The 25,922-nt window shown below is 38.6% G+C and overlaps 1 protein-coding gene across 3 annotated transcripts in view; it reads left to right on the forward strand.

Moving 5' to 3' along the window:
• FRY (FRY microtubule binding protein) overlaps positions 1-25,922 on the forward strand; it is a 272,666-nt gene that overhangs the window by 51,573 nt on the left and 195,171 nt on the right. For all 3 annotated transcript variants that reach the window (XM_050766803.1, XM_050766805.1, XM_050766804.1), the window contains exon 3: positions 21,552-21,605. In XM_050766803.1, the coding sequence (XP_050622760.1) occupies positions 21,552-21,605 (54 nt within the window). The remainder of the gene's footprint in view (positions 1-21,551; positions 21,606-25,922) is intronic.

A 25,922-nucleotide genomic window follows, 5' to 3' on the forward strand; every position in this document is an offset into this window, starting at 1 on the left:
ATCTGTTAAAAATGACCTTTACAAGAATTACAACATAGGGTTTGGGAATCAGAATTCATAAACGTTTGTTAAGTGTGTTTACCTGAAAGTTACAAACTTTGCTCAATAAAATTTTTATTAGATCAGTGGATGTTACATTTATCCATTCTGTTCATAAAATTCTCTTCATTTATTGAATTTCCATAATTATGGGAAATGTTTCTTGCTTTTACAGTTTAAATCATCTAAATTCATCCTGACTACAGGACCTTTATTTCCATTCACTCATGTTTTTGTGTTTCTGCTCCTCTTACTTCTACTAATAGCTGATATCTGTGGTGTGGTTACTATGTGCTAGGCATTGTGCACAACTTATTACCTCGTTTAATCTTCGCAGTGACCTTAGGTAGACAGCACTTATTTCCTGCTTACAGATGAGGAAAGTTGGCACAGAGAAGGTTAAGTAAATACTCAAGGTCACACAGTGTTGATTTAAACTCAAACTAGGTGGCTTCAGAACCCACATCTGAACCCCTCTGTACTTTATTGTAAATCTTTCGTTGGTCGTCTTCATGTAAAGACACTGTTGCAGATACTGTTGCTAACTTCTTAAAACAAACCAACACAGGACTCTCCTGTAACTTGAATCAGCCACTTCAAGTATCCAAAGTCCCAATGCCCAGAACAGGGCTGACCCTTGGAGCCTCCAACCCCTGAAGCAGCCCAGACTCCCCTCCTGGTGGAGGGAGGGAAGCTACCTCCATTTCAGAGGATGTGGGTCAGTTTAAAGAGAGAGTGGTGAGGCACAATAAAGATTCATTTTACCCTGTAGCCCTAGAAAAGTGCAAAAATGACAGGTCTAGTCTCTTTGAAATTGTGTATCCTAATGAATTTTCCTGAGGAGCTGTGAAGTTGTACAAAAGTTCAAAGAGATGCTTACATAGCTAGGTCCTGACACCTTTTGAACCATCCGTGTTTCCAAAATAATAGTTTACTGTTTTTTTAAGAGTTTATGAAGTAAAATAGTTTGGATTTAACTTTGTCCCTCAACTCAGGTTGGAATTCGTTTGCGTGGAGTTTGTTTTTTCTTCTTGGAATAAGGATTAGGTCTGAAAAATGTACATGTGCCATAGCATTCTTTTAATAGAAGTAGACATTTTTGTTCCACTCTATGATACAACTAAAATGTCCCCAAACAAGAAAAAATTTTAAAGTGTAAGTTCTTGTCATAAGGAAATCTTCCTTATGTGCTTCGAGTGAAGGATTCTGCTGGGTGTTGATGGCCAAGAAGACACACTTGATGCTTTTAGCTGAAGAGATTAATCTAATCAGTTTTTAGTATTAGTGATTTTTATAAAAAGAGATTTTTTTGCTCTATCACCCAGACTACAGTGCAGTGGCGCAATTTTGGCTCACCACAACCTCGGCTTTCTGAGTTCAATTAATTCTTGTGCCTCAGCTTCCTTAGTAGCTAGGACTATAAGAGTGCGCCACCACGCCCAGCTAATTTTTATGTTTTCAGTAGAGATGAAGTTTCACCATGTTGGCCAGCCTGGTCTCAAACTCCTGACCTCAGGTGATCCACCCACCTTGGCCTCCCAAAATGCTGGGATTATAGGCATGAGCCCCCAACTCTGGCCTTTTTATTCCCCTTTGATTTTTTGGCAGAAATGTAAGCTTCTGTTCCATATTCTTTTCTTGTCTGCTGAAAAATGCTTAGTAATTTTCTGTCCTTATTTTTGCCTACTTGTAGGCCAGTAAATGTGAATGGATTCAGAGGCTTGTCACCTGATTCTAGAAGTGTGAATGTGCATTTGGCATTTTGTCCTGTAGCTGCAACAATAGGTGTTATTTTTGATGTATGTAGAGTACTTTTAAGGTGAATTGCATTAAATGTCCTCTACTGTTTCTCTTGTCTTACAAAGACATTGAATGCTTTACAACCCTGAATTTATGTAGGTTCATATCAAATCACAAAACTGTATTCTATTATTCTTAACTAAATACAACTTGTATGGGGATGGCAAAGGTAATTTTCAAAAACTTGGAAGTATAGACTTACTATTTGGGGAACTACTCAGGAATCCATATTTTTCAGTTTTATTGTTAAAAGACTAACTCAGAATTTTACACCTATTAGCTTGTGTGGAGCAGATTATGTACAACTTTAAATTAAATCATAAGGTTTTATTTATGACTTTGCAATATCCAGATAGCCAACTTAAAAAAAAAAAGGAAATAAAAATGTTCCACAAAAACAAATTTTAGATTTGTTTCTTCGTAAATATCTTTCACTTGTTCTGCAGAATGGCTCTTTGTACCCAAAAGATGCTCAGGTCATATTCATGAATATTTATGGATAAGTCAATAATTTTATTCTATTTTTATTGCTTCATGGGGACATTTAACAGCATTTGTTCTTGTCCAGTCTTATCATTATTTCACCTTTCCCAAGCAAAGTGTTCTAAACAAGCTAATGGGGTCATTTGTGTCTCTTTTATATTTTTATTTCAAAACATAAAAACTGCAGAAAATAAATAATGAATACAGTTCCTTCTTGCATCCTCCTCCTTCCCTCTGAACTCAGTTTTCTTCTTCCCAAAGTGAATCTTTTTCAGTTCTTTAAGTAAGAATCAGTGGGTGGTAAATTACTCAGTCTTGTTCATCTGAATGTCTTTATTTCTCCCTCATTTATTGGTGATGCTTCAGCTGGGAATAGAATTCTACGTTGACATTCATTCTCCCTCTGACATTTGAATCTTTATTTCACTGTGTTGCCTTACTATTGCTGTTGAAGAGTCTGTAGTGAATTTGTTATTTGTTTGTAGATTCTTTAGTTTTTTCCCTGTTTACTTTTATAGTTTTTTTCTTTGTCTTTGGTACTCTGAAGTTTCACTACACTGTGTTTGGATGTGCATTTATTTTTATTTTCTTGTTTGAGACTCTTGTGCTTCTTAAATTAAGGATTTATATCTTTTCATCAATTCTGGAAAATTCTTAACTATTAATTATATGAATGTCATCATTTTTCCACTTCCCCCTTCTCTTTTTCTGATACTTCTATTAGATGTAAATTGGACTTTCTTATGCTACATTGCATATCTTTTTACCTATCTTTTATTATTCTACCTCTTTGTCTCTTCTGCATTCTGAGTAATTTTTTCAGATCTATTTTCCAATTCATTAATGTTCTCTTAGGCTATATAATCTGTTTTACCTACCTAGTGAGAATTTTAATTTTGATGACTACATTTTTTATTACTGGAAGTGCTATTTAGTTCTCTTTGAAAGTCTACTTAGGCTTCTTATTTTCATTGTATTTTGTTTCTTTTTTAAGATTACAACTTTCCTTTTATGTCTTCAATTACCTTGAATGTGTCTTTAGATTATTGTTCTGTTATATCAGTACTTGTTGTGTCTGCCAATTCTTCTGTTTGTTGTGCCTGCTAATTCTTGCCCGTGATGGATTGCTTTTTACATACTTTGAAATTTTTCACTGTGAATTCTTTCACTGAGCCTCTTTTTCTGTGAGTTCTCCTTGCATCCACGGTTGTGGGAGTGTTTCTCCAGCACAGTTTTGCTTTTGCCCCTTCTGTTGCCCAGAGTTACTGCTGTTCGGGGCCAAATATTCGGTGACTTTCTGCACCTAGAAGGTGACACAAATGTATATCCCAAACTTGTAAGACTTTGGCCTGTGGTTTTAAATTCTTGGATGTGAATTTTTTTTTCTTGTTATTTTACATAGAACTTAAGCAGAGACCACTGGGAACATCTTTTCATCTTCTTTTAACGGTGCATAGATGTTTCCCTAGTCCATTGTTTAGGACCAGACTTTATGTAAGGCATCTTATTTTCTGTGTCCCACCTCTCAGGGCCCATATCAGTGTTTCCTATCCCCCGGTGGACAACAACAAAAGCCTCTAGGATAATGAAACAAACAGTCCTCTCCCCGGACAGCCACTAAGCTACCTCACTCCCTCCTGTTTTTCCTTTCCTTTTGCCTTTCTTGTGAACTCATTTCTGTACTTAAAAAAAAAATGTTATATTTCATTCAATATTTCCAAGCACTTACTCCATGTGAGCTTTTGGGTTACCTGAGCCCATCGTCCTGCCTATGTCCTCTGCAGAATTCTCAGTTTGCTTCCTATGCAGATAAAACCAGGGTTGGCCTTTGCTCCATGAAGCACATGGTGAGGTGGGGTGTCCTCAAGGTGGATAAAAAGAAGAATAAGGGGCCTGTCACCAATTTTTCCTCCTCTGATCTCATCTGTGAATATTCTCTAAACACAATCCTGTCCATTACATTTCTTGCATAAAACTTTCATTTCATTCTCTTTCACTCCTTGATTTGGCCCAAACTGATCTTACTCCCACCATATGCCTTTATGAACCCAGGTTTCTTGTCTGCCACCACGCGTGTATGCATGCCGACCTCTCTTACTAGAATGCTGCTCAGCTCCTCATCCTGCCTGCCCTTTAAGGCCCAGTCCAAAATCTCATCATCTGAAAAGCTTGGCTTGATTTCTTCCCTGATGTCTCCACACAATCATGCTTATGTTAACACACACTTACACATATCTGCAAATCTCTACTTTATCTGAGCTACCATATCATTCTGTCATGCAAACGATTCTGTCCTCACTGAATTAGAGTAATTAGTATAGGCTAAACTAGTAAATACCAGAGTATATGATGAGTTTTAAGGGTAAGCATTTTATGATACTTTCAGTTGTGCATGTGCATACCAAACCATAGTGTATTTTTTATGGTGGTGGGGTAGGGGCAGAGATTTTCTCTTAAGTTAAAGAAGCAATGTATTAGCCTATAAGTTCCTTGGAGGCAATATCTGTGTGGGATGCATCTTGACACACACACACATGTAAACACACACACACACACACACACACACACACACATATCCCATGCCCCCATGTTTAGGACAGTGTTTGCATATCATAGACAGTAAATTTTTTTTAAATGAATGAATAAGTGAATGAATGAAACATTAATATAGTAGCTTGAAAGGAATGTCTTTATTGGATCCTGTGTGTTTCCAAAAGTCATCTTGCCAACTCTAAACTAATAATAATAGATTTTTGTTCTGTTCTTTGCACTCGACAGATGAATGCCCTACAATGTGCTGAGTACAAGAGGCATTGATTCTCAGCCTCCTGCTTTCAGGCATCTAAGGATACCTCTTTATTCATTGATATGGTCACCTTCCCCTCACCCCGACTCCAGCAATAGGTGACTCTTAGTGATCAGACACAGTCTCAGAATATATGCTCTCATTCTCTATGAGTCTGTCTGTATAGCATCTATCGCTGTAGTCACAGGCAATTACCTTCTCAGTAAGCTCTTTCCAAAAACAAGACTCTCCAGTGTTTCAGAATTCAAGTGCTGCTATCAATTTTGACTTTGTAGCTCAAATGGACAAAAGAGATAAAGTTAAAGACAAAACAGCTTTTCATTCTGACTGATCTGGATTTGACTCCTGCTTCCACCTCTTTAGTGTTGTGTGACCTTGAACCAGCCAGTCAACCTCCTTTTTCTCTCATTTGCAAAATGGGAGTGACAGTACCCAGCTCACAGTGTGGCTGAGAGGATTAGACGGAGTGCATGGAACCCCTGATATACTCCTGAGCATGTAGGAGATGCTCGTTTGTCCTCATCACCACCCTCATTATCCTCGTCGGAGGACTGAGATGAGTTTCTGGTATATTTCCTCAGAAATCAGCCTGGTGCATCCTCTCTTTCTGTTCACTCAAACATAATGGAGGCTTGAGCAGGGGACTTGACTGTCTGCTGTTGCCATTTATCAATACTGTCAGGTGGCTCTGCTGAGCTCTGCCATGGCGTTGACAGAAGCACAACCACAGCTCCTTTTAGCAGACTTGGTCTTGGCCCTCCAGGTGCTCATGCTTTGGGAGATGACAGAGGCAAACAAAGTACTTGAGAGAAGACAACACCCCCCACGATCTCACTGTATTTCCAGCAAAACACTTGAGGCCTACCCAGGTGTGAATTGTGAAGACCTAGGCAATAAAACCAGGGATTTGAAGTATGTCCACCTCTGAGGGTTTTCAAAGTCTTTCAAAGAGGAAATTTCATTGGTTCTTGAGAGGAGGGGTCTCAGAAAAAAATAAGAACCACATAATGCCAGGCAGCCCAAAATGTGAAAGGCTGGGTTATTCAGCTAAGTAAACCAAGTTTAGAAAATTTCAAGAATTTTCAATCACACTTCTTAGACTTTTGTCCACGCCCCTCCCTATGACTTGACCAATACACAAGAAAATTGGTTTTTTATTATAGCCCTGCCACTAACCTGTGCTTCTGACAAAGTCACTTATGTGTGATCTATCATTGTTTTCTCATCTATGAAAGGATAGCAGCCAGGCCGTTTTCACTCTAGTGTATAAAACAAATGAAATAAAAGCAGCATTCACTCTCAAACCCCCGGGTTTAAACTCTTAAATTCCTTGGGTTTAATCCCTGGGTTTAAACTCACTTATTAGTGAGTCTACCCAGGTTTAATCTTCCATTGTCCCTTCCAGGAGCTGCAGTGGAAGCTAAATTGGGGATTGGTCCAGGAATTCCATCTGGATCTAGTCTATCAGCATAAAATGTCAACGGGAAGAAGAAAAAGAAATTCTGACTCGCCTGACAAAGAGTTACTCAGAAAGAAAGTAATTTACTGTGTTTTGATTTCAAAACCTGGAATAAAGAGAAGGGTTTTTTTTTAAGTCTACTTGACTTAAAAAAAAAATCTAACTTTCATGTTGTCCTTCAGTGGAGACTGAGAGTGAGAGAGTTGTGCCCACCTTTGTCCAACATCCCGGAATTCAAAAACACTTTTTATGATGAAAGATGAGTGAAAATGGGGAATTTTATCATTGGGATTGCTTGAGCCTTAGTAGCCTTGTTCACAAAATGGTTAATGGACAAGATGCAGGCAGGATATTTTAGACGTTGCTCCTGTGCTGAGTTTGGAGCACAGGTGTGGGCTGACAAACAGAGTGATAATTCATAAAGGTGCTAACTGTGTCATGCTGGAATGGAGGCTTAAAAATAATAGAACATGATCTAGCTGGTTTGCTAACATGAAAGAAGTCAACTCGAAGTAACACAAACTGTTTTCTTGGGGTACACAGTCTGAAGAATCCAGGATGCCAAACTCTATTGCATCACACATCATGAATCTGTAATGAAATATGTCATGCTTAAGAACAAACCTGTAGGAACATCAGTCATGGCCAGCTGGCACAAACACTGAAAGGCCAAGCAATTAGCTAATGACAGCATTACTACATGCTAATGTTGTTCCAGGTTCAGGCAGTAACGTTGTTGACATACCTTTGTTCCTTGGCCCAGAGTCGGAGGCTTCCAACTCCTCCTGTGTGCTGATGTTACAAAGCTGGCGTCAGGACAACTCTCCTGTTACCCCTAAAGTTAAGCAGGACGCTGTGCTGTAATAAGGACACTGGTGGCCCGCCACCAACAGATGGTGTATGATGAGTGGTTCTAGTCATTTTGATGAATGGGACTGTAGGTCTAAGTAAGTTTGGCAAGTGATATACACCCTCGTCCGAGCTTCCTCTTGTGATTGTAGACCATATCTGATGAGAAGTAAGAGACCGAAATTAGGATACACCCTGTTTTTAGGTGTAAAAGAGGTTTTTTCACCTCTGGGCCATCTAGAGATTGAACTTTCATCCATAGTCTTGTATTTCACTCATTCACGTGACTGATGTGTGTGCAGACTTCTAGATATCAGAAAATATCAGATCCTTTCATCCAGAACCCTTTTTTAGTATTTTAGTAATTTGTGAATTGGGAAATTCTGCTGTGCTAAAGGACAGAATGACTGCCTCTAATAAAGTTTGGATCTTTATATGACAGATCTTCCTACAACTGATTGTAATTAATCATGTTCATAGGCTTATCACCATTTACTAACCTCAGCCATATGATATTTCATAATATTTTATCACGCCCGTTTGCAAGTTGGTGGTTTTTCTGCACTGCTCTACGTGCCAATCTTCCTATACTAAGCAAAGGTTACATGTCTGTTGACTAAGGATGTGCAAATAGCAGAAATGCGAGCCTTAATGTCTTTCTGCACTGTGGATTCCAGTCAGCTTCCCAGAAGGACAATCAGCTAGGCTTGTTGGTCAAACTCCTCTTTAAATAGAGGCTGCTGTTGCTTCAACAGACCAAATAAGGGAAACATAGAGTAAAAGTAATTTCATTTAACTCCCTGTTGAGTGTAGTGATAGAATCAAAGTAATGCTGTCCTGAAAAGAGACTAAAATATTGCTCTTCAGATAGGGAATATTTATATCACACTTGACAACATACTGGCTAGTTTTCAAATTATAAATAAATAACTTTTAAAATAGCTGTTTCTTAGCAAAACAGCTTAGGCTGGAACATCCCTTAAATAATCTTTAAAGACATTCATCAAAAACTTGAAAATTCACCCTAACCCAGAAACATAGCATTGTTAGTGGCTAAAAAGATTTAATTTAACTGCTGAATGAGGTGATCTTTCAGATGATCTCATAAGTTTGTTTTCTTAATTAGGAGTATGCTTGGAGGCATGTAGATGAAAAACATTTATTCTGTCGCTCCTAAATGGAACTTTTCCTGCTGTGAAATGAAATTTAATACACCACCATAGTAAAAGTTTGATTGAACCTTATAGCAAATAAATGATGTGAAAAGCATCACGAGGTAATAAAAAATATCAGAGGGCTTTTTACTTCAATTTAATAGTATCCAATTCAGTTCATTCATGGATAAGGCCATAATTTTTATTTTTATTTTTATTTCTGGTGACTTTCTGAAGAGATTATCGAAGTTTCCTTTTTTTGAGAATACAAAACCAGACAAAGGAGATTCCTCATTATTTTCAGTCTAGCTTTTCTGATGATATGTTCTTTGTACTATTTACAAAGACATCCTTTTTAATACAAACAAAAGATCATCTGGAAGTATATGTTTTAGAGTGAGAGAAAATACCAATAAAAATACATTCAATAATAATGGCAAAATACCAAGTAACGATGGCTCATTCCTTAAGGTCACTCTGATGTAATATTGCTGTGTTCCCACACAGCATTTTGCATTTTGACATTCCTGAAAATCATCAGTACAATTTTCAGCAATAGCAAGCTTTACTATAGCATTGTAGCAATTTTAACCAGCACAGATTTTGATTTCTATAGGTCATGCCAACAATAAGACTTGTTTTATTAGGTATTTTTACTGTTGCTTACATACATATCTAGTATATTCTGACTTTTAAAATTTCTTAAAACACAGTATTCTATTTGATAATATTTCCTGATGCTTTTGGGAATTTCTACTCAATTCCTAAGTTGTAATTATGTAGGTTGAAGGCAGGGGAGTTGGAATGTTCCTGTAGGCTTTCCCAAGGTGATTCAGCCATGAAGAATACAAACATTCAAGGAAAAAGACTATGCAGACCACAGAGAAGGAATGTCTGGTGGGCACAGTGGGTCACACCTGTAATCCCCGCACCTTGGGAGGCTGAGGTGGGAAAATTGTTTGAGTCCAGGAGTTTGAGACCAGCCTGTGCAACATGGTGAGACCCACCCCCCCATCTCTATCTACAAAAAATAAAAACAAAAAAATTAGCCAGGCATGGTGGCACACGCCTGTGCTCCCAGAGGCTGAGGTGGGAGGATCATTTCATTGAGGCTGCCGTGAGCCGTGTTAACACCACTGCTCTCCACTCCAGCCTAAGTGACAGAGTGAGACCTTATTTTCAAAAAAAGAAAAGGAACGTCTAAGAAGTAGAAGAAGAACAGATGGGAGGTGGGGGGTGATTCAAGTGGAAAGAAGGGAGTGAACATTGCTGCTAAAAGATCCAGCATGAAAAATGGCCACCAGATTTGCCATTTGGAAAATTACTGGGGTCCCTAGGGAGACTTAATTTTAGTGGTGAAAGAAAAGCCCAGATTGCAAGTAGTTGAAGACATTTTGAATAGGAGAGGAAAGAAAGACAGGAAATATAGACCACCCATTGGAGAACCCATTGGAGAACTGAATATGAGAAGAGGGTTAGAAAGGAAACCACAGCCAGAGGTGGATGTGTGGCCAAGGAAGGCACTAAGATGAAAAGGTTTAAGCATGTTCATAGCTGAGAGAAAGACCGAAGAGAAGGGAAGGGTTGAAGAAAGGGGTCACTGAGGAGCTGGCTGGTGGAGCGATGTCCTGAAGGAGACAGGAAAAAAATCCTTCCACACACACTGTACTAGACACTGAAAGTCTGCTGAGTGAACATAACATGCACAGTTAGAGGGGTATATTGGGACAAATAAAATTGAAAAGACCAACAAAATAGAAAGTTACCCAGAAACAAACAAGTGAAGGTTGTATCTTACATTTCTTAGTAGCTGCTGTAGTTTTTTTTTTTTTTTTTTCTTTTTTAAAGAATGCCTATGAGAGCTGCTCTTTTGTTCAATTAAAATGAAGATTAACTTTGTAGCTGAATTTAATTGAAGTTTCTCCTCCACTGTTCAAATAATGGATTTGTACTTAGGACTGTTAAATGTGGCAGAGAAATAGGCTCCACTGAAATGAACAAAACCACTGCAAATAGGACAGATTATCTCAAGAGATTTTGCTTAAAAAAAAGTGCCAGCGTATTCTTCCAGATTTATATCTACCTTCACTTTTCATGGCATGGGGTACTGGGCAACATCTTACCTGATAGTACCTTGGATTTATTTGCGCTATCTTCTGTATCATTCTCTTTTGTTTCTTTTCCCCCAATATTTTAGGTGACAGGTAGCATTTATTATTTTGCTTAAGAAAATTCATTTTAATAACTAAATGGAATACAAAGGAAGAAGTTTTGTCAGTTTCCACAAGTACCCTTCTTCCACAGATCTCCAAGGGTTTTAACTATTTCTCATTAGCTATTAGAAACCTACTCAGGATGTCATAGGGTGATGTCCATTTTTACAAACCGAGGCAGGTTTTCAAGGGGGTAAGTCTTCCACCAGAAGTCCAGTGATCCATGCAGGCAGTGACATGACCAGAGGACATCTTCAAGATGAATCACACCACTGGGGTGCCGATTACCCCTCATGATGGGGAAAGTCATTTGGGGAGTAATGGTCAATATTCAGAACTGTGAGTCCTCAGGCTCACTCCTTAGGTGTTTTTCCAAACTTGAGTCAAAGTTGGCACAAATGAGATCTGATGAGAAAAAGATGTCAGACATGAAAACATTTGGGACCCCATTATTCTTTGGTTCATACTGAAGTAGAGTGCCTGCTGCTGGGTGCAGATAGTTCTGAACAAAATGCTTTGGTGCCTTTTCGCAGTTGGGTCACAGCTCTTTACTGTGAAGGGTGCCGCCACATGGGGTGAGGAGGCTCACCACTCGGCATCTTCCCATGTTCTGGTGAAGAAGAGAGACCCCAATGGTGGTAGTTCCATTCTGAAATTCTGTATTAACCACTAAGACCAGACATTTATATTATAAAATTTCACTGCTGATGATATCAAAACCCTCAATTGAGTATATGTATCCTCATTTTTTCTAAACGATAACTGAAGCTTAGAGAAGTTAAGAAAGGGTCATAAGTTGTGAGGACCTAGGATTCAAAATCAGGTCTCTCAGATTTCAAAGCCCACGCCCTTTACTGCTACATCCACTGTTGTCATAATTAAAAGACTTTAAAATAGCATCTTAAGCAAGGTTATTGATATATTTAGCTAATTGAATAATCTCATATTAACTCCAGTAGCATTGCTGGATTAAACACATTCATTGAAATCTCTCTGAATGCCCAGATGTCACCACAACGCAGTATATCCATGTAACAAAACTGCACTTAAATGTATACCCATTTTTAAAAAAGAAATATCTCTGAGGGCAGTAATACTTTGGATCTTTCTAGATTAGTGAAATCTTACCTGTGTGGAGCACACTTGAAATTTTGGAAAGTTAGAAGTAGAAAGTTACTTGTATTAAACGAGCCCCTTGTATACCTCAAATAAAGCACCTCTTGGTATGTCAGACTCCCTCTAGACTTCTAAGTGACTGTGGCCTGTCCTGTCTGGCCATCTTTCTTTCCTCCTAAAGATTACAGAGATGTATGATATGAAAAGATTGTGAAGTGAAAATGTAATTAGTGTACACTGAAATTGTTTAAAAATTAAGGTAGAGATTGATGGCTTTCCTCTGCCCTTCTTAGATGTGGACACAAGGAGTGTTTAAAGTCTGTATTTTTTTAAGCTGGGAGTAGGGAAGATTGGAACTCCTCAGGGTGTGAGAAGCACAAACAGCTGTATTCCTATGGAAATACTGAAACTCCTGCAGAATTCTTCAGCACAGGAGAACATTCCCCTTGCATAGTTTGGGACAGCAGTGATCTCTGATTCGGAGGGAGAAAACTCAAAGAGAAGCCCAGAGTGCAGACTGAGGACTGCATCTTACTTCTCACACAGCAGGTGAGGTATCTCTGAGATTTGGCCACCCAAATCCAGTCTGCAAATGGGGAGAAATGGAGACTGGTCCTTTTTATAGTTCCACCAGGAAAAGATAAAAAAAAAAAAAAAAATTGGAGAATTGCTATTAGAATAAGTTTTGAGAGTATCTTGTGTCATCTTTAAAAACAAGACATTGTAAGATTTTAACAGTGATAAGTGATGCATCACGACCTCCTGGTTTTAGTTTTTGTTTGTTTTTTTTTCAAAGAATTTAAAAGATAAACATATGCAAACAGAGTAGCACAATGAACCTAATGGTCATCTTCAACAATTATCAACTCATAGCCAATTCGTTACACACTCCCTGAACCTTCCCCTGATATTACTTGAAGCGAATACTAGAAACAAAATCATCTCTAAGCATTTCCATATGTATCTCTAAAAAAGTTCTTCTCTAAACAAAACTGCAATACTATTACTACATCTAAAAAACTAACAACAATCCCTTAACGTCATCAGATCTCCCATGTGTTCAAATTGCCAATTGTATCGTGAATGTCATATTTTCTTTTAACAAAATATTTGAATCAGGATCCAAGTAAGCTCCACACATTGCAGTAGACTTTTAAAGAAATCAACAAACTCCCCTCCATTTCTCTTTTTCTCCCCCCTCCAAACTTATTTATTGAGAAAACGTCTTTCTCTCCCACTCTTTCCTTCAGTATGGATGTGGCTGACTACATCTTTTTTGCGTAACGTGATATATTCCTCTAACTCCTGTATTTCCTACAAATTGGAAATTAGATCGAAAGCCTTGGTTAGATTCACGTTTGAGCTTGTTTGTTTGTTTGTTTAGTCAAGACTATTTCATACTGCTTTCTTCCATCAGAAGGGACGTCATGTCTGGGTTTCACTTTTTTCTGTGCTGTGAGCAGCCACTGGTGTTCAGTGCGAAGTCTCAGTATTTTGGGTTTTCCCAGGTCCCCGGGTCCTCGTTTGTTCACTGTCACTCAGTGAGCTGGGGCATCTGGTCAGACCTAAGGTCTTCAGCTTTAGCCAGCTAAGAACTTTCAGGGACCCATCACCCCAAAGTTAGACTTTTTCAGAATGATTTTGTGAAGATAAACATTCAATTCAATTCATGAAACTTCAGTACATAAATAAAATTGTACCAAAATATAGAACAAAGACAAATTTTTAAAGTATGTGAAGTCTTTCTATTCTTACTTGAAGTATACTGTTTTTACCTGATGAATGGCATCATTATTTTGAGCTTCCTTTGCCATAATCTGTTTCCACTTGTTGGTTAAATACCCATTGTGTATTCTGTGCTAATCTTGCTTTACTGCTTATTTAATGCTCTTTAAAAACCAGGATATCTGAACGTGTAGATCTTGGATTTCATGCAGTAGAACTGCAAGCAGGAGCATACCTCTACAGCTCTCTTTTCTTTTTTTCTCTTTTTTCTTTTTATGGTTTTGGGTGTATAGTAGGTATATGTATTTATGGGGTACATGAGATGTTTTGATCCAGGCATGCAATGCATAATAATCACATCATGGAGAATGGGTGTCCATCCCCTCAAGCATTTATCCTTTGTGTTACAAACAGTTCAGTTATGCTCTTTTAGTTATTTTAAAGTGCACAATTAAATTGTTATTGACTATCATCACCCTGTTGTGTTATCAAATACTAGGTCTTATTCAGTCTTTCTTTTTTTTTAACCCATTAACCATCCCCACCTCCCCACTAACCCCTCACTGTCCTTCCCAGCCTCTAATAAATATCCTTCTACTCTATATTTATGAGTTCAATTGTTTTAATCTTTAGATCCCACAGATAAGTGAGAACATGCAATGTTTGTCTTCCCGTGCTTGGCTTACTTCACTTAATGACCTCCAGTTCCATCCATGTTGCTGCAAATGACAGGATCTCATTCCTTTTTCATGGCTGAATAGTACTTCATCGCATAAATGTGCCACATTTTCTGTATCCATTTGTCTGTTGATAGACACTTAGGTTACTTCTAAATCTTGACTATTGTGTGCAGAGCTACAGCAAATGTGGAGCTGATCTTCCAAATACTGATTTCCTTTCAGTATTTGGAAAAGATTGCTGGATCATATGGTAGCTTGATTTCTAGTTTTTTGAGAAACCTCCAAACTGTTCTCCATAGTGGTTGTACTAATTTACATTCCCACCAACCAGTGTATGAAGGTTCCCTTTTCTGCATATCCTTGCCAGCATTTGTTTTTGCCTGTCTTTTGGATAGAAGCCATTTTAACTGGGGTGTGATGGTTTCTCACTGTAGTTTAGACTTGCATTTCTCTGATGATCAGTGATGTTGAGCACCTTTCATATTCATGTTTGCCATTTGTATTCTTTTAAGAAATGTCTAATCAAGTCTTTTGCCCATTTTTTGATTGGATTATTAGATTTTTTTTTCCCATAGAGTTGTTTGAACTCTGTATATATTTTCGTTCTTAATCCATTTCAGATGCATAGTTTGCAAATATTTTCTCCTGTTCTGTGGATTGTCTCTGCACTTTATTGATTGTTTCCTTTGCTGTGTGGAAGCTTTTTTTTTTTTTTTTTTTTTTTTTAGACAGAGTCTCACTCTATCGTCCAGGCTGGAGTGCAGTGGTGCAATCTTGGCTCACTGCAACCTCCACCTCCCAGGTTCAAGCAGTTCTCTGCCTCAGCCTCCCAAGTAGCTGGGATTACAGGCGTGGGCCCCCAACCCAGCTAATGTTTGTATTTTTAGTAGAGACGGGATTTCACCATGTTAGTCAGGCTGGTCTCAAACTCCTGACCTCGTAATCTGCCCACCTCGGCCTCCCAAAGTGCCGGGATTACAGGCGTGAGTCACCCCACCCGGCCGCTGTGTGGAAGCTTTTTAACTTGATGTGATCCCATTTGTTAATTTTTGCTTTGATTGCCTGTGCTCAAGAAAATTTGCCCAGACCAATATCCTGGAGATTTTCCCCAATGTTTTCTTGTAGTCATTTCATATTTTGAGGTCTTAGATTTCCAAGTCTCTTTTCTGAAGCAGGCCTGAGACCTACTGATCTTTCCCTTGTATTCAGATGGCTCTCTTCTGAGCTGGAGTAAGTGTGCCTCTATCCTTTCCTCTCTTTTTATCACTCTGTGCTTCCTCCCCTCTTTTTTTTCTTCCTTCATCCTTCCTTTCTTCCCTTTCTTTTATTCCCTCCTTCCTTCCATCTTTCTTCCTTCCTTCTTTCCTCCCTTCCCTCCTTCCTGTCTTCATTTGTTCACTCATCCTTTCTTTCCTCCCTCTTTCATATATTCTTTCCCTTTCTCCCTTTCTTCCTTTCATCTTTTGTTCTCCTTATTTTTTATCCACTATGGTGCTCTCTCCCCTAGGTGTACTCTTAAGCCTCATTTCACTGATAAAATCTATGTTGATGCAAAGATAATCTAGATAATGTTAAAATGTGAACCTGATTCTCTGTGCCCAAAGCTATCTTTCCAAATGCATACAGATATAGTCAGCCATTTAACATACCCTGATAAGTTCCAGCTGTGTACTAGGGTTATGTAGGAGACAGAGAAGTGACAACATGGTGGGAATGCTGACAAGAATAGGTGCAAATAAAGTACTGTGTGACAACTAACAGGTGACTCTGCCAGGGAAAACTGGGGAGGGGCTTCATCTGGGAAGTGACATTTAAGCTGAGTCTTCAAAGAATATGATTAAGACAGTATATTTGTGTCCAGGCCCAGTGGCTGACACCTATAATCCTAGCAGTTTGGGAGGCCGAGGGCGGGGTGGATCACCTGAGGTCAGGGGTTCAAGACCAGCCAGGCCAACATGACAAAACCCCATCTCTACTAAAAATACAAAAATTAGCCAGGCATGATGGCACGCATCTGAGATCCCAGCTGCTCCGGAGGCTGAGGCTAAGGCAGGAGAATCTCCTGAATGCAGGAGGCAGAGGCTGCAGTGAGCCAAGATCATGCCACTGCCTCCAGCCTGGGTGACAGAGCAAGACTCCGTCTCAAAAAAAAAAAAAAAAAAGTATATTTGTGTAAAAATAGTTAAGGAAGACTTAGTATGTTATTTTATTGAGGCATTGACCCCAAGTTCTTAGCTAATGGACTTGACTTTTATGTATGGCAACAACTTATATATATCAACTTCGCTTGTTAGAGAAAGTGAGCCTGACAACGTGTTGTTTTCTTCATGTGTGTGCAAAAATGTGTAAGTGTAAAATATCATGTTTATCAGCTTCCCGTCTAATTTGTAGTGGGACAAAATAATTTCTAGTTGTGGGGAGCTTTGGGATGTGGGTGGACACAGTCACCTTTCTTTCCCCGCTGTGGCAGGATCCTCTTTTAGGTAGTAGTGAAAGAGGATTGCCTTCCGTGCTCCCACTGTGTGAACTCCTGGGTTGTTGTAAGGGTCTACAGACCCACAGGTGTGCCAAGTTATCGTTTGTCTGGCTTTTAAGGTCTCCCATGTAGATGTATTCTCATGTTTCTAGTATGTATAAAAGAAGTATTGTTGCTACTCTAGTACAGAACTTTTTTTTTTTTAGTTGAAGTCTTCCTCTGTTGCCCGGGCTGGAGTGCAGTGGTATGATCTTGGCTCACTGCAACCTCCGCGTCCCGGGTTCAAGTGATTTTCCCACCTCAGCTTCCCAAGTAGTTGGGATTCCAGGTGCCTGCCACCATGCCCAGCTAATTTTTATGTTTTTAGTAGAGACAGGGTTTCACCATGTTGGCCAGGCTGGTCTCGAACTCCCAACATCAGGTGATACGCCCACCTCGGCCTCCCAAAGTGCTGGGATTAAAGCCATGAGCCATCGTGCCCAGCCTAGAACCATTTAAAAGTATCATTGGAGCTGTAGTATTAGCTGTTTGTCATTCTGTATAGTTTTAAACTATAGATACTAAAATAAAATTACTATCTTGTATGTTTGGAGTGTGAGTGTGTGTTTTCTGGTTGAGAACTTTTTGAACATTTCTGGAACTAAAAGGGGTCTTCATAAAATAGATAATGATGATGTCAACAACATTTGAATGTACTTAATGCCACTGATTTGTACAATTTAAAGTGTTAAATCTTCTGCTATGTATATTTTACCACAATAAAAAGTATTTAAAAAATTTTTAAACTTAAAACAAGACATATACACAGAAAATAAAGGGATTTTCGTATTTGAAGAAACTGGATACCACTGTCCTAGAACTTTTATTAATTTGGCAAATGCGTAGCCAGCACCAAGCGAAAAATGCACATGGTGGTCTCACCCTACCAGTCTGAGGTTTCATCAAGAGCCTTACACATCAACTACTCTGTCTCCATGGCAAAAGACACAGGTTCAAAATGTGTCTTCATCTAAAATACAGAGAATACTGTGTTCTTATGAGTAAACAAACATTTTCTGTTCAACGTATACTATTTAGATATAATGAATAAATACTATATGTATTCATCACTCAACAGTGTCTGAAGGTTCACAGCATGTCACATGCTCCCTGTCGGGTGGAATGCTGCACGTCAGGCAAGCCATGCTCTGTCCTTTGACTAAGTGTTGAGAGAAACAGAGGTCTCTGCATTTTTGGGGCTTGCCACCTAGCAGGGATGGTGCTCGGTGCCTCACTCATGAGTGTGTGATTGCACAAGATGATGACTGTGATGTGATTTTACTCTATGGTAAGGTCAGTGAAAGGACAAATACATGAGGCTTTGCAGGCATGTGCCAGGTGTTGGGGGATGGCTCAGAGAAGGGCTTCCCTGAGGAAGTGATAGTTCAGCTGAGGTTTGAATAATGAACAAATAGCGACAACACTCAGAAGAGGAAATTAACCACATTTCCCCTCTCAGATTCGACTCTTCTCCCCAGTAGCGGGTATCATGTGTTCTTCAGTATTCCACCCTGGCATGTAGCATTTGACGCATGTGAACCCTCAGTCACTGTTGAGTGATGAATAAACATATAGTATCTATTCATTATATCTAGATAGTATACTTTGAACAGAAAATGTTACCCATAAGAACACAGCATTCTCTGTGTTTTTCATGAATACACGTTTTGAACCTGTGTATTTTATGATGGAGACAAAGTAGTTGATTTGTAAGGCTCTTGGTGAAACCTCAGACTTGCAGGATAAGACCACCACGTGCATTTCTTCAAGAACAAGGACAGTATGGGGCAGGGGTGGGGCTTGTATATGCCTTAAGTTACATCGTCTTTGTGAGTGGAGGAGAAATGATTAGACCCACAGTGAGAGGGTCTAGGTGAGCAGGTAAATGTAAATGGAGTCTTGCTAGGGAACCTGCACTGGCCAAAGTAAAACTTAGTATTTTTTTATATATAACTTTTGCATTGTTTCTAATCCTAAATCAAATTTGGGATCAGAATGAACGTCCATAGCAAAGATATATATATATATGTTTATATATGTGTGTGTGTGTATATGTATATATGTGTATATATGTGTGTGTATATAGATGTACACACACACATACATACACACACACACACACAAATAAGGATAAGTAACAAAATGCTCTGCTGGAGGCTTAAAAAGCAATGCTGCATGAGTTGAGTCATTTTGAAAAGGGTGAATTAGCAATATATATTATTCAATAATTAAAAATTCAAGTTGTCCAAGTTTTAAAAAGCTCTCTGAAAGAGTACAAAGAAATATGATTTTGAAAACATGTAATACAGTCAACGTAAAACCTCTATTTCCTTGTGTGAATGAACATTCACCATGTAATTAATTTACTTACAAGAGATACTTTGAATCCTTCTACCAGATATGTAAAAATTTCTTTCTGAAATGGATTGAAAACAGAAGACTGTTCATGATGAATATTTTCCTCAGAAATTTCGGTCTGGAAAACTGAGGTCTTGCTTTGAGTTACATTTTCTGGAGTTCTCAAAATGTCAATAATGTCTGAATTAAACTCTTTGAATTGAAAAAAAATGCTCTGCTGGAAGATCAGTTAAGGCTTCCTAATGTAAACAAAGATGTAATAATTAGGGAGAATTGTTTCTGTAGTAGACTCTTGTTACTACTGATACTATTTTTGCAGAGAACTAGATGTGGTGCAAGACAAATCACATGCCCCAAATTCACCAGTTACACCTGGTAAATGTATGATTGGTAGGTTCTCCCTCAGTACCAGTCTAATAAATAAACCTTACTTTGCTTCTAAATCTAGGAACTTGAAATAGTGAATTGCTTTCAACTTTTATTTTTATTTTATTTATTTTTATTTTTTGAGATGGAGTCTTGCTCTGTCACCAGGCTGGAGTGCAGTGGTGCAGTCTTGGGTTCAAGCAATTCTCCTGCCTCAGCCTCCCGAGTAGCTGGGATTACAGGCACGTGCCACCACACCCAGCTAATTTTTGTATTTTTAGTAGAGACAGGATTTCACCGTATTGGCCAGAATGGTCTCCATCTCTTGACCTCATGATCCGCCCGCCTCGGCCTCCCAAAGTGCTGGGATTACAGACATGAGCCAATGCACCTGGCCTCAACTTTTTATTATCTGTCAAGTTCCAAGATAAATATTAAATTTTTCAAATAAATTTTTTGGTTTTTATTATATTGTTGCTATTGAAGACATAGGACCACTTATAACATCAGATTCTTTTTTTTTAATTGACAAATAAAAAGTTTATGTATGGTGTTACAACATGATGTTTTGATATATGTATAATGAGGAAATCGAGCTAATTAACATTTCTATTACGTTACATGAATTTTTTTTTTTTGTGGTGAGATCATTTAAAAATCTACTTTCTTAGCAGTTTTCAAGTATACAATGTGTCTCAGTCCATTCAGGATGCTATAACAAATTACCATAAAGTAGGTGGCTTATCAACAATAGACATTTATTGCTCAGAGTTCTGGATACCCAGAAGTCCAAGATCAAAGCATGGGATATTTGGTGTCTGGTGAGAGCCCCCTTCCTTTATAGATGGTGCCTTCCCACTGCATCTTCACATGGCAGAAGGCGCGAACAAGCTCCCTAGGGCCTCTTACTGATCCCACTCGGGAGGGTTCTGCCCTCACGATTTAATCTCCTCCCGAAGGCCCCACCTCGTAACGCCATCACTTTGAAGGTATCAGCATCTGAATTTTGGGGGGATACATTGAGGCCATAGCACAATACATTATTAACTGCAGTCACCAGTCACCATGCTCTACAGTAGCTCTCCAGAACTTATTCTTCCCATCTAAATGAAACTCTGTACTCTTTGATCAACATCTTCCATTTCCTCTCACCCACCAGCCCCTGGTAACTACCATTCTAGTCTCTGCTTCTGTGAATTTGACTTTTTTTAATTTCAGGTTTATGTGAGATTGTACAGTATTTGTCTTTCTGTGCCTGGCTTATATACGCAGCATAATAATCCTCCAGGTTTGTCCATGTTGTCAGAAATAACAGTATTTCCTTCTTTTTTAAGACTAAATCGCCTTCCATTGTGTATATATAGCACATTTTCTTTATCTATTCATCCACTGATGGATACTTAGACTGACTCTATATTTTGGCTATTGTGAATAATGCTGCAGTTAACATGAGCATGCAGATATCTTTCAAGATACTGATTTCATTTTCTTTGGATACATACCCAGAAGGTGAATTGAGGGATCATATGGTAGTTCTATTTTTGATTTTTTGAAAAACCTCCATACTTTTTTCCACAGTGGCTCTACTAATTTACATTCCCACTAACAATATACAAGAGTTCTCTTTTCTCTACATGTTTACCAACATTTATTATCTTTTTTTCTTTTTGATAAAAGTCCTTATGACAGGTATGAGGTGATATCTCATTGTAGTTTTAATATGAGTTTCCCTAAGTATCAGATTCTTAATGTTTTGGTCTAAGAGATATATATTAAGATAAATAGCAAGAGCCATGGCAGTAATGATCAAACATAACTACTATGGTTACAATACCTAAGGGAGAATTCCTCACTCATTTAAAAATTGGCACCTCCTCATTCTATAAGGAGAGAAATGAGTGAGGAAAAATGGAACAATAATGGCATTTCTTTTATACTATTTAAGAGACTCTAATAATTATTCTTGCATATATTCTTTTTCTTTGTAGGAAAAGCCATTGACAAAATCCCTGCAACGTGGAGAAGACCCCCAGTTTGATCAGGTATGTGATGTATATGTTATATGCTAGTTTTCCTTTAGTTCAGCATTCACGCAAGGCAGGGCCTGCATGCTCACTATTGTTGTATGGAGGAACATCCTCAAAGAGGATACGGGTATGTGATCTTAAGAACTGTACCCTGCAGTTTTCATGGTTGTGGTTTATAGCTGTTCAGTAAATGTCTATCGGTTAGAACCAAAAAGAACTGGAAAGTATTGGGATAATATGAGTAGGTCTTCAATTGATTATTTCCTATATCTTTAGATATTGGAATTAAAGAAACCAAGAAAAGAGTTTAAAGGAAATTCCATTCCTTTAAAAACTTGAGATTCTTCTAAATAAATGATGCTATGTGATGATCAGATCTCTACACTAGAGCTTATTCTTGTTTTCATCCAACACTTTTTTGGAGGCCTACTATTTGCTTAACGCTGTGCTAGGTACTAGTGATACAAAATCTAAGATAAGTTTTAGGCCTTCAAGAATTCACTCTCTTGTGAGAAAGATACTACCTAAAAGATAAGTATAACACAGTATAGGATCTTAAGATTCTAATAGAGAAAATAATATATGAACAAAATTATTTAAGACAGAATAAATACAAAGTAAGTCCTTTGAAAATAGGTTAGGACTAGTAAAAGAACATTCAACTCTAAACAGTAGGTAATAAACGTACAATATCAGGATCTGATAGATTCTGGTTCAGTAACTTCAGGAAGGTCCTTGGCACGTTTAAAAATGATGGATAACAGGACATCCAAGGAGGCCGGAGGTATGTTTGTGAAGTTTCCTAAACTTTTGCAGTTAATGACAAAAAAGGCACTATGTTCTTCAGAAATGTCAGTTGGTGCCAACGTCAGATACAAAATACTGCTGGATATTCCCTGGCTTGAGCTAGCATGGTGTTTTTATGGTCTAATGAAAAACACACAGGGTGTACACTTTCTGTAGGGCTTTGAAATTGCCTTTAATATGAAATCCAGAGGAAGTCTCCCTGGCTGTACAAATTTAGCCTTGTATGATCCAGAAACATCATGACTGTACCGACAAAATCCTTCATTTTCTATTTTATGAGCTGTTCTGTGAAGGAGACCTCACAGGTTTATGCTCACAGCCAGCCCCGCAAGGGTGGCGTGGCTCTGGGCTTGCTCTGTTGCTAGCCGAGCTGGCCGTTTTCCAGAATGCTGGTGAAATGGAAGATGGGCCTCATCTCTTTGTGCCATGATGCTATCTTTTCTAGTCACATTGTCCATTGTTGTTGTCACCTGGCAGGTGCCGAGGTGGTCAGAGACCCTTGGTGAATATGGTATATGATGTTTGGGGTTACCATTTTGGAAATGTGGCAAGTTGTAGCTTTTTAAGAATGTAAATAGTGTAGGGTACAGTGGCTCACACCTGTAATTCCAGCACTTTGGGAGGCCGAGGCAGGTGGATCTCCTGAGCCCAAGAGTTCGAGACCAGACTGGGAAACAGGATGAAACCTTGCCACTATCAAAAATACAAAAAAATTAGCCAGGCATAGTGGTACATGCCTGTGGTCCCAGCTACTCAGGATGCTGAGGTGAGAGGATCACTTGAGAAGGCGGAGGTGGCAGTTGAGCCAAGTTCACACCACTGCACTCAAACCTGGGTAACAGTGAGAGCCCATCTCGAAAAAAAAAATGTAAATACTTATCACCTGTCTTCTATTATCTTTCCACTCTATTTTATATTCTTTGTCTCTTTATCCTATTAAATTATCACTGTCCTTTCTTCAAAAACATTTTTCTCCAGCTTAATGTACCTCTCTTTATTCTCTGAGAAAACGGTCCTAAATTTTAACTTTGCAGGTAATAGTAATCCGAAATAACTGGGCTTAAACACAATTTCTCATTTATTACTCAGCTTTCTATTTCTGAATCTCAGTATTGTGGAAAAGACATGACCTTTGGAATTAGACAGACCTGGGTTTAAATCCCACCTTTGTCACTTAATTAGCTGTATAACTTTTAACTTTGCATCTCCAAGTGTTGTCCATGCATCTGTGTCATCAGCATCACCTGGGAGCTTGTTAGAAATGCAGACTGTCAGCCTGACCCCGGAACTGCTGCATCCGCCACCTAACAAAACTTCCAGGTGACTCACATGCACGTTAACGCTTGAGAAGCCCTGCCCTGTAACGTATCTCTGTGTATTAAAGACCCTTTAAGCGTGAACCAATAGTAAGATGGTCACTAAGAACTTTCAAATAGGACACATAGGATTGTCCTCTGATCATTACATCATAAACTCACAAATGAACTGTGAGAGAGGACAAGCCACAAAATCTAATCCTGTTTTAAAGTGATAGCAAGACTTTCAGGCCTGATATGGTTTGGCTGTGTCCCACCGAAATCTCTCCTCGAAGCGTAGCTCCCATAATTCCCACGTGTCATGGGAGGGACTCAGTGAGAGGTAATAAGATCATGGCGGGCCAGTCTTCCCCATGCTATTCTCATGACAGTGGATACATCTCATGAGATTTGTTGGTTTTATAAAGAAGAGTTCCCATGCACCTGCTGTCTCTTGCCTGCTGCCATTGTTAGACGTGACTTTGCTCCTCATTCACCCTCCGCCGTGATTGTGCGGCCTCCCAGCCATGCAGAACTGTGAGCCAATGAAAGTTCTTTCCTTTATAAATTACCCAGTCTCTGGTATGTCTTTATTAGCAGCATGAGAACAGACTAATATAAGGCCATAGAGAAGCTTGACTAAAGTGGGTCCACCTGTAGATTCAATGGGGAAAAGGTTGGCAAAGTATAATAGCTTTTGAAAGTGCTTACTGTGGTTCAAACGTGTACCCTCCAAAATTCAGCTGCTGTTAATGTGATAGTATCAAGAGGTGGGGCCTTTAAATGGTAATTTTCCCATGAGGGCTCCTCCCTTATGAATGGGATTAGGTGCTCTTATGAAAGGTCTTGACACAGGGAGCCCCTCTCTTTTGGTCCTTTCTCCATGTGAGGACACAGTGTTCAAGGAGCCGTCTTGGAAGTAGAGACTGAACCTTCACCAGACAGTGAACCTGCTGGTGACTTGATCTTGGACTTCCCAGCCTTCAGAACTATGCTGAATACATTTTTGTTCTTTATCAATTACCAATCTCAGCAGCACTAAAACAGTGCTCATCTGCTGTTGCAGCCAACAAACTCTAGGAATTTCAGTTCCATTGGTAAGGCCATGAATACAGCAAGGTCTCTTAGTCCTTTGGCATTAAACATTCAAATTATACAGTTTTATTCCAAACAGCAGGATTTTAATCTGGGTTCCCACAGAGGTCTGCCTATAGCAAAAGAACATGCTGGAGATGCCACCTCGAGTGGTTCAGACTCCATTGCTGTAACTGTAGGAGTAGTTGTACTGGTAGAGATAGCATTTATTTAGTACTTGTATGATAGGTACTATGCTAAGTGCATCCTTTGAACAACATACAGTGGGTTCCTGTTTAAGAGATATTTGTATCAAATTCTTTCTTCTAAATGTCACTGGCATGAACCACAGGGTATATAGAGCTGGGTATCTACTGCTTCACTGCCTAATCCTGAATGGCCCTGTTCACTCCTCTACCTAACCAGCCCATGATTCATTTTCTTCTTGCTAGAAATAGAAGCAAAACAAATTCATGTAATACTTTATAGTTTACCCAGCCCCTTCTCATATTATCTCACCTGACATCACTCAGTCCCTCCAGCAACTCCAAAAAGGTGACATTATTATCTCTATATTAAATGTAAATTATTAATATTAAATATAATATTAAATTATAGTAACATTAAATATATGATTGCATTAATATTAATATATTATGTTAATATTAAATATATCTATAGGATATATAACATTATGTTTAATATGATATTATATTTAATATAGAGACAATAATAATGATGTCTCAGAAGTTTCCCAATATTATATGACTCAAACCTGAAGGAGCCAAAACTGTAATTTATTGTTTCTGACTGTACAGCCTGTGCTTTTTACTTCATAATCTTTGTTTCTAAAAACTAGGTTGATGAGAGTTGAGAGGGAAGTTTTCAGCAGGTAAAGGATCTAAAATATTTTATCAGTTGTGATTAGCTTTGGCTACAAATGGCATATAAAGTAAAATCTTCTTGAGCAAGATGATTTTTTCTTTCTTATGTATGGCTTACATTCTCAAGGTCCAGTATGGCTGCTAGAGCTTGGCCATTGCATCTATATTCCAGGCAGCCAGAATGAGAAATGGAACAAGAATTATAGAAAAACAAAAAGCAAAACTTTCCAACATAGCATGTGCCAAATCTACTTATATCCAATTAGCCAAAT

Source organism: Macaca thibetana, chromosome 17, assembly GCF_024542745.1.
Source record: "Macaca thibetana thibetana isolate TM-01 chromosome 17, ASM2454274v1, whole genome shotgun sequence".
Lineage (NCBI taxonomy): Eukaryota > Metazoa > Chordata > Mammalia > Primates > Cercopithecidae > Macaca > Macaca thibetana.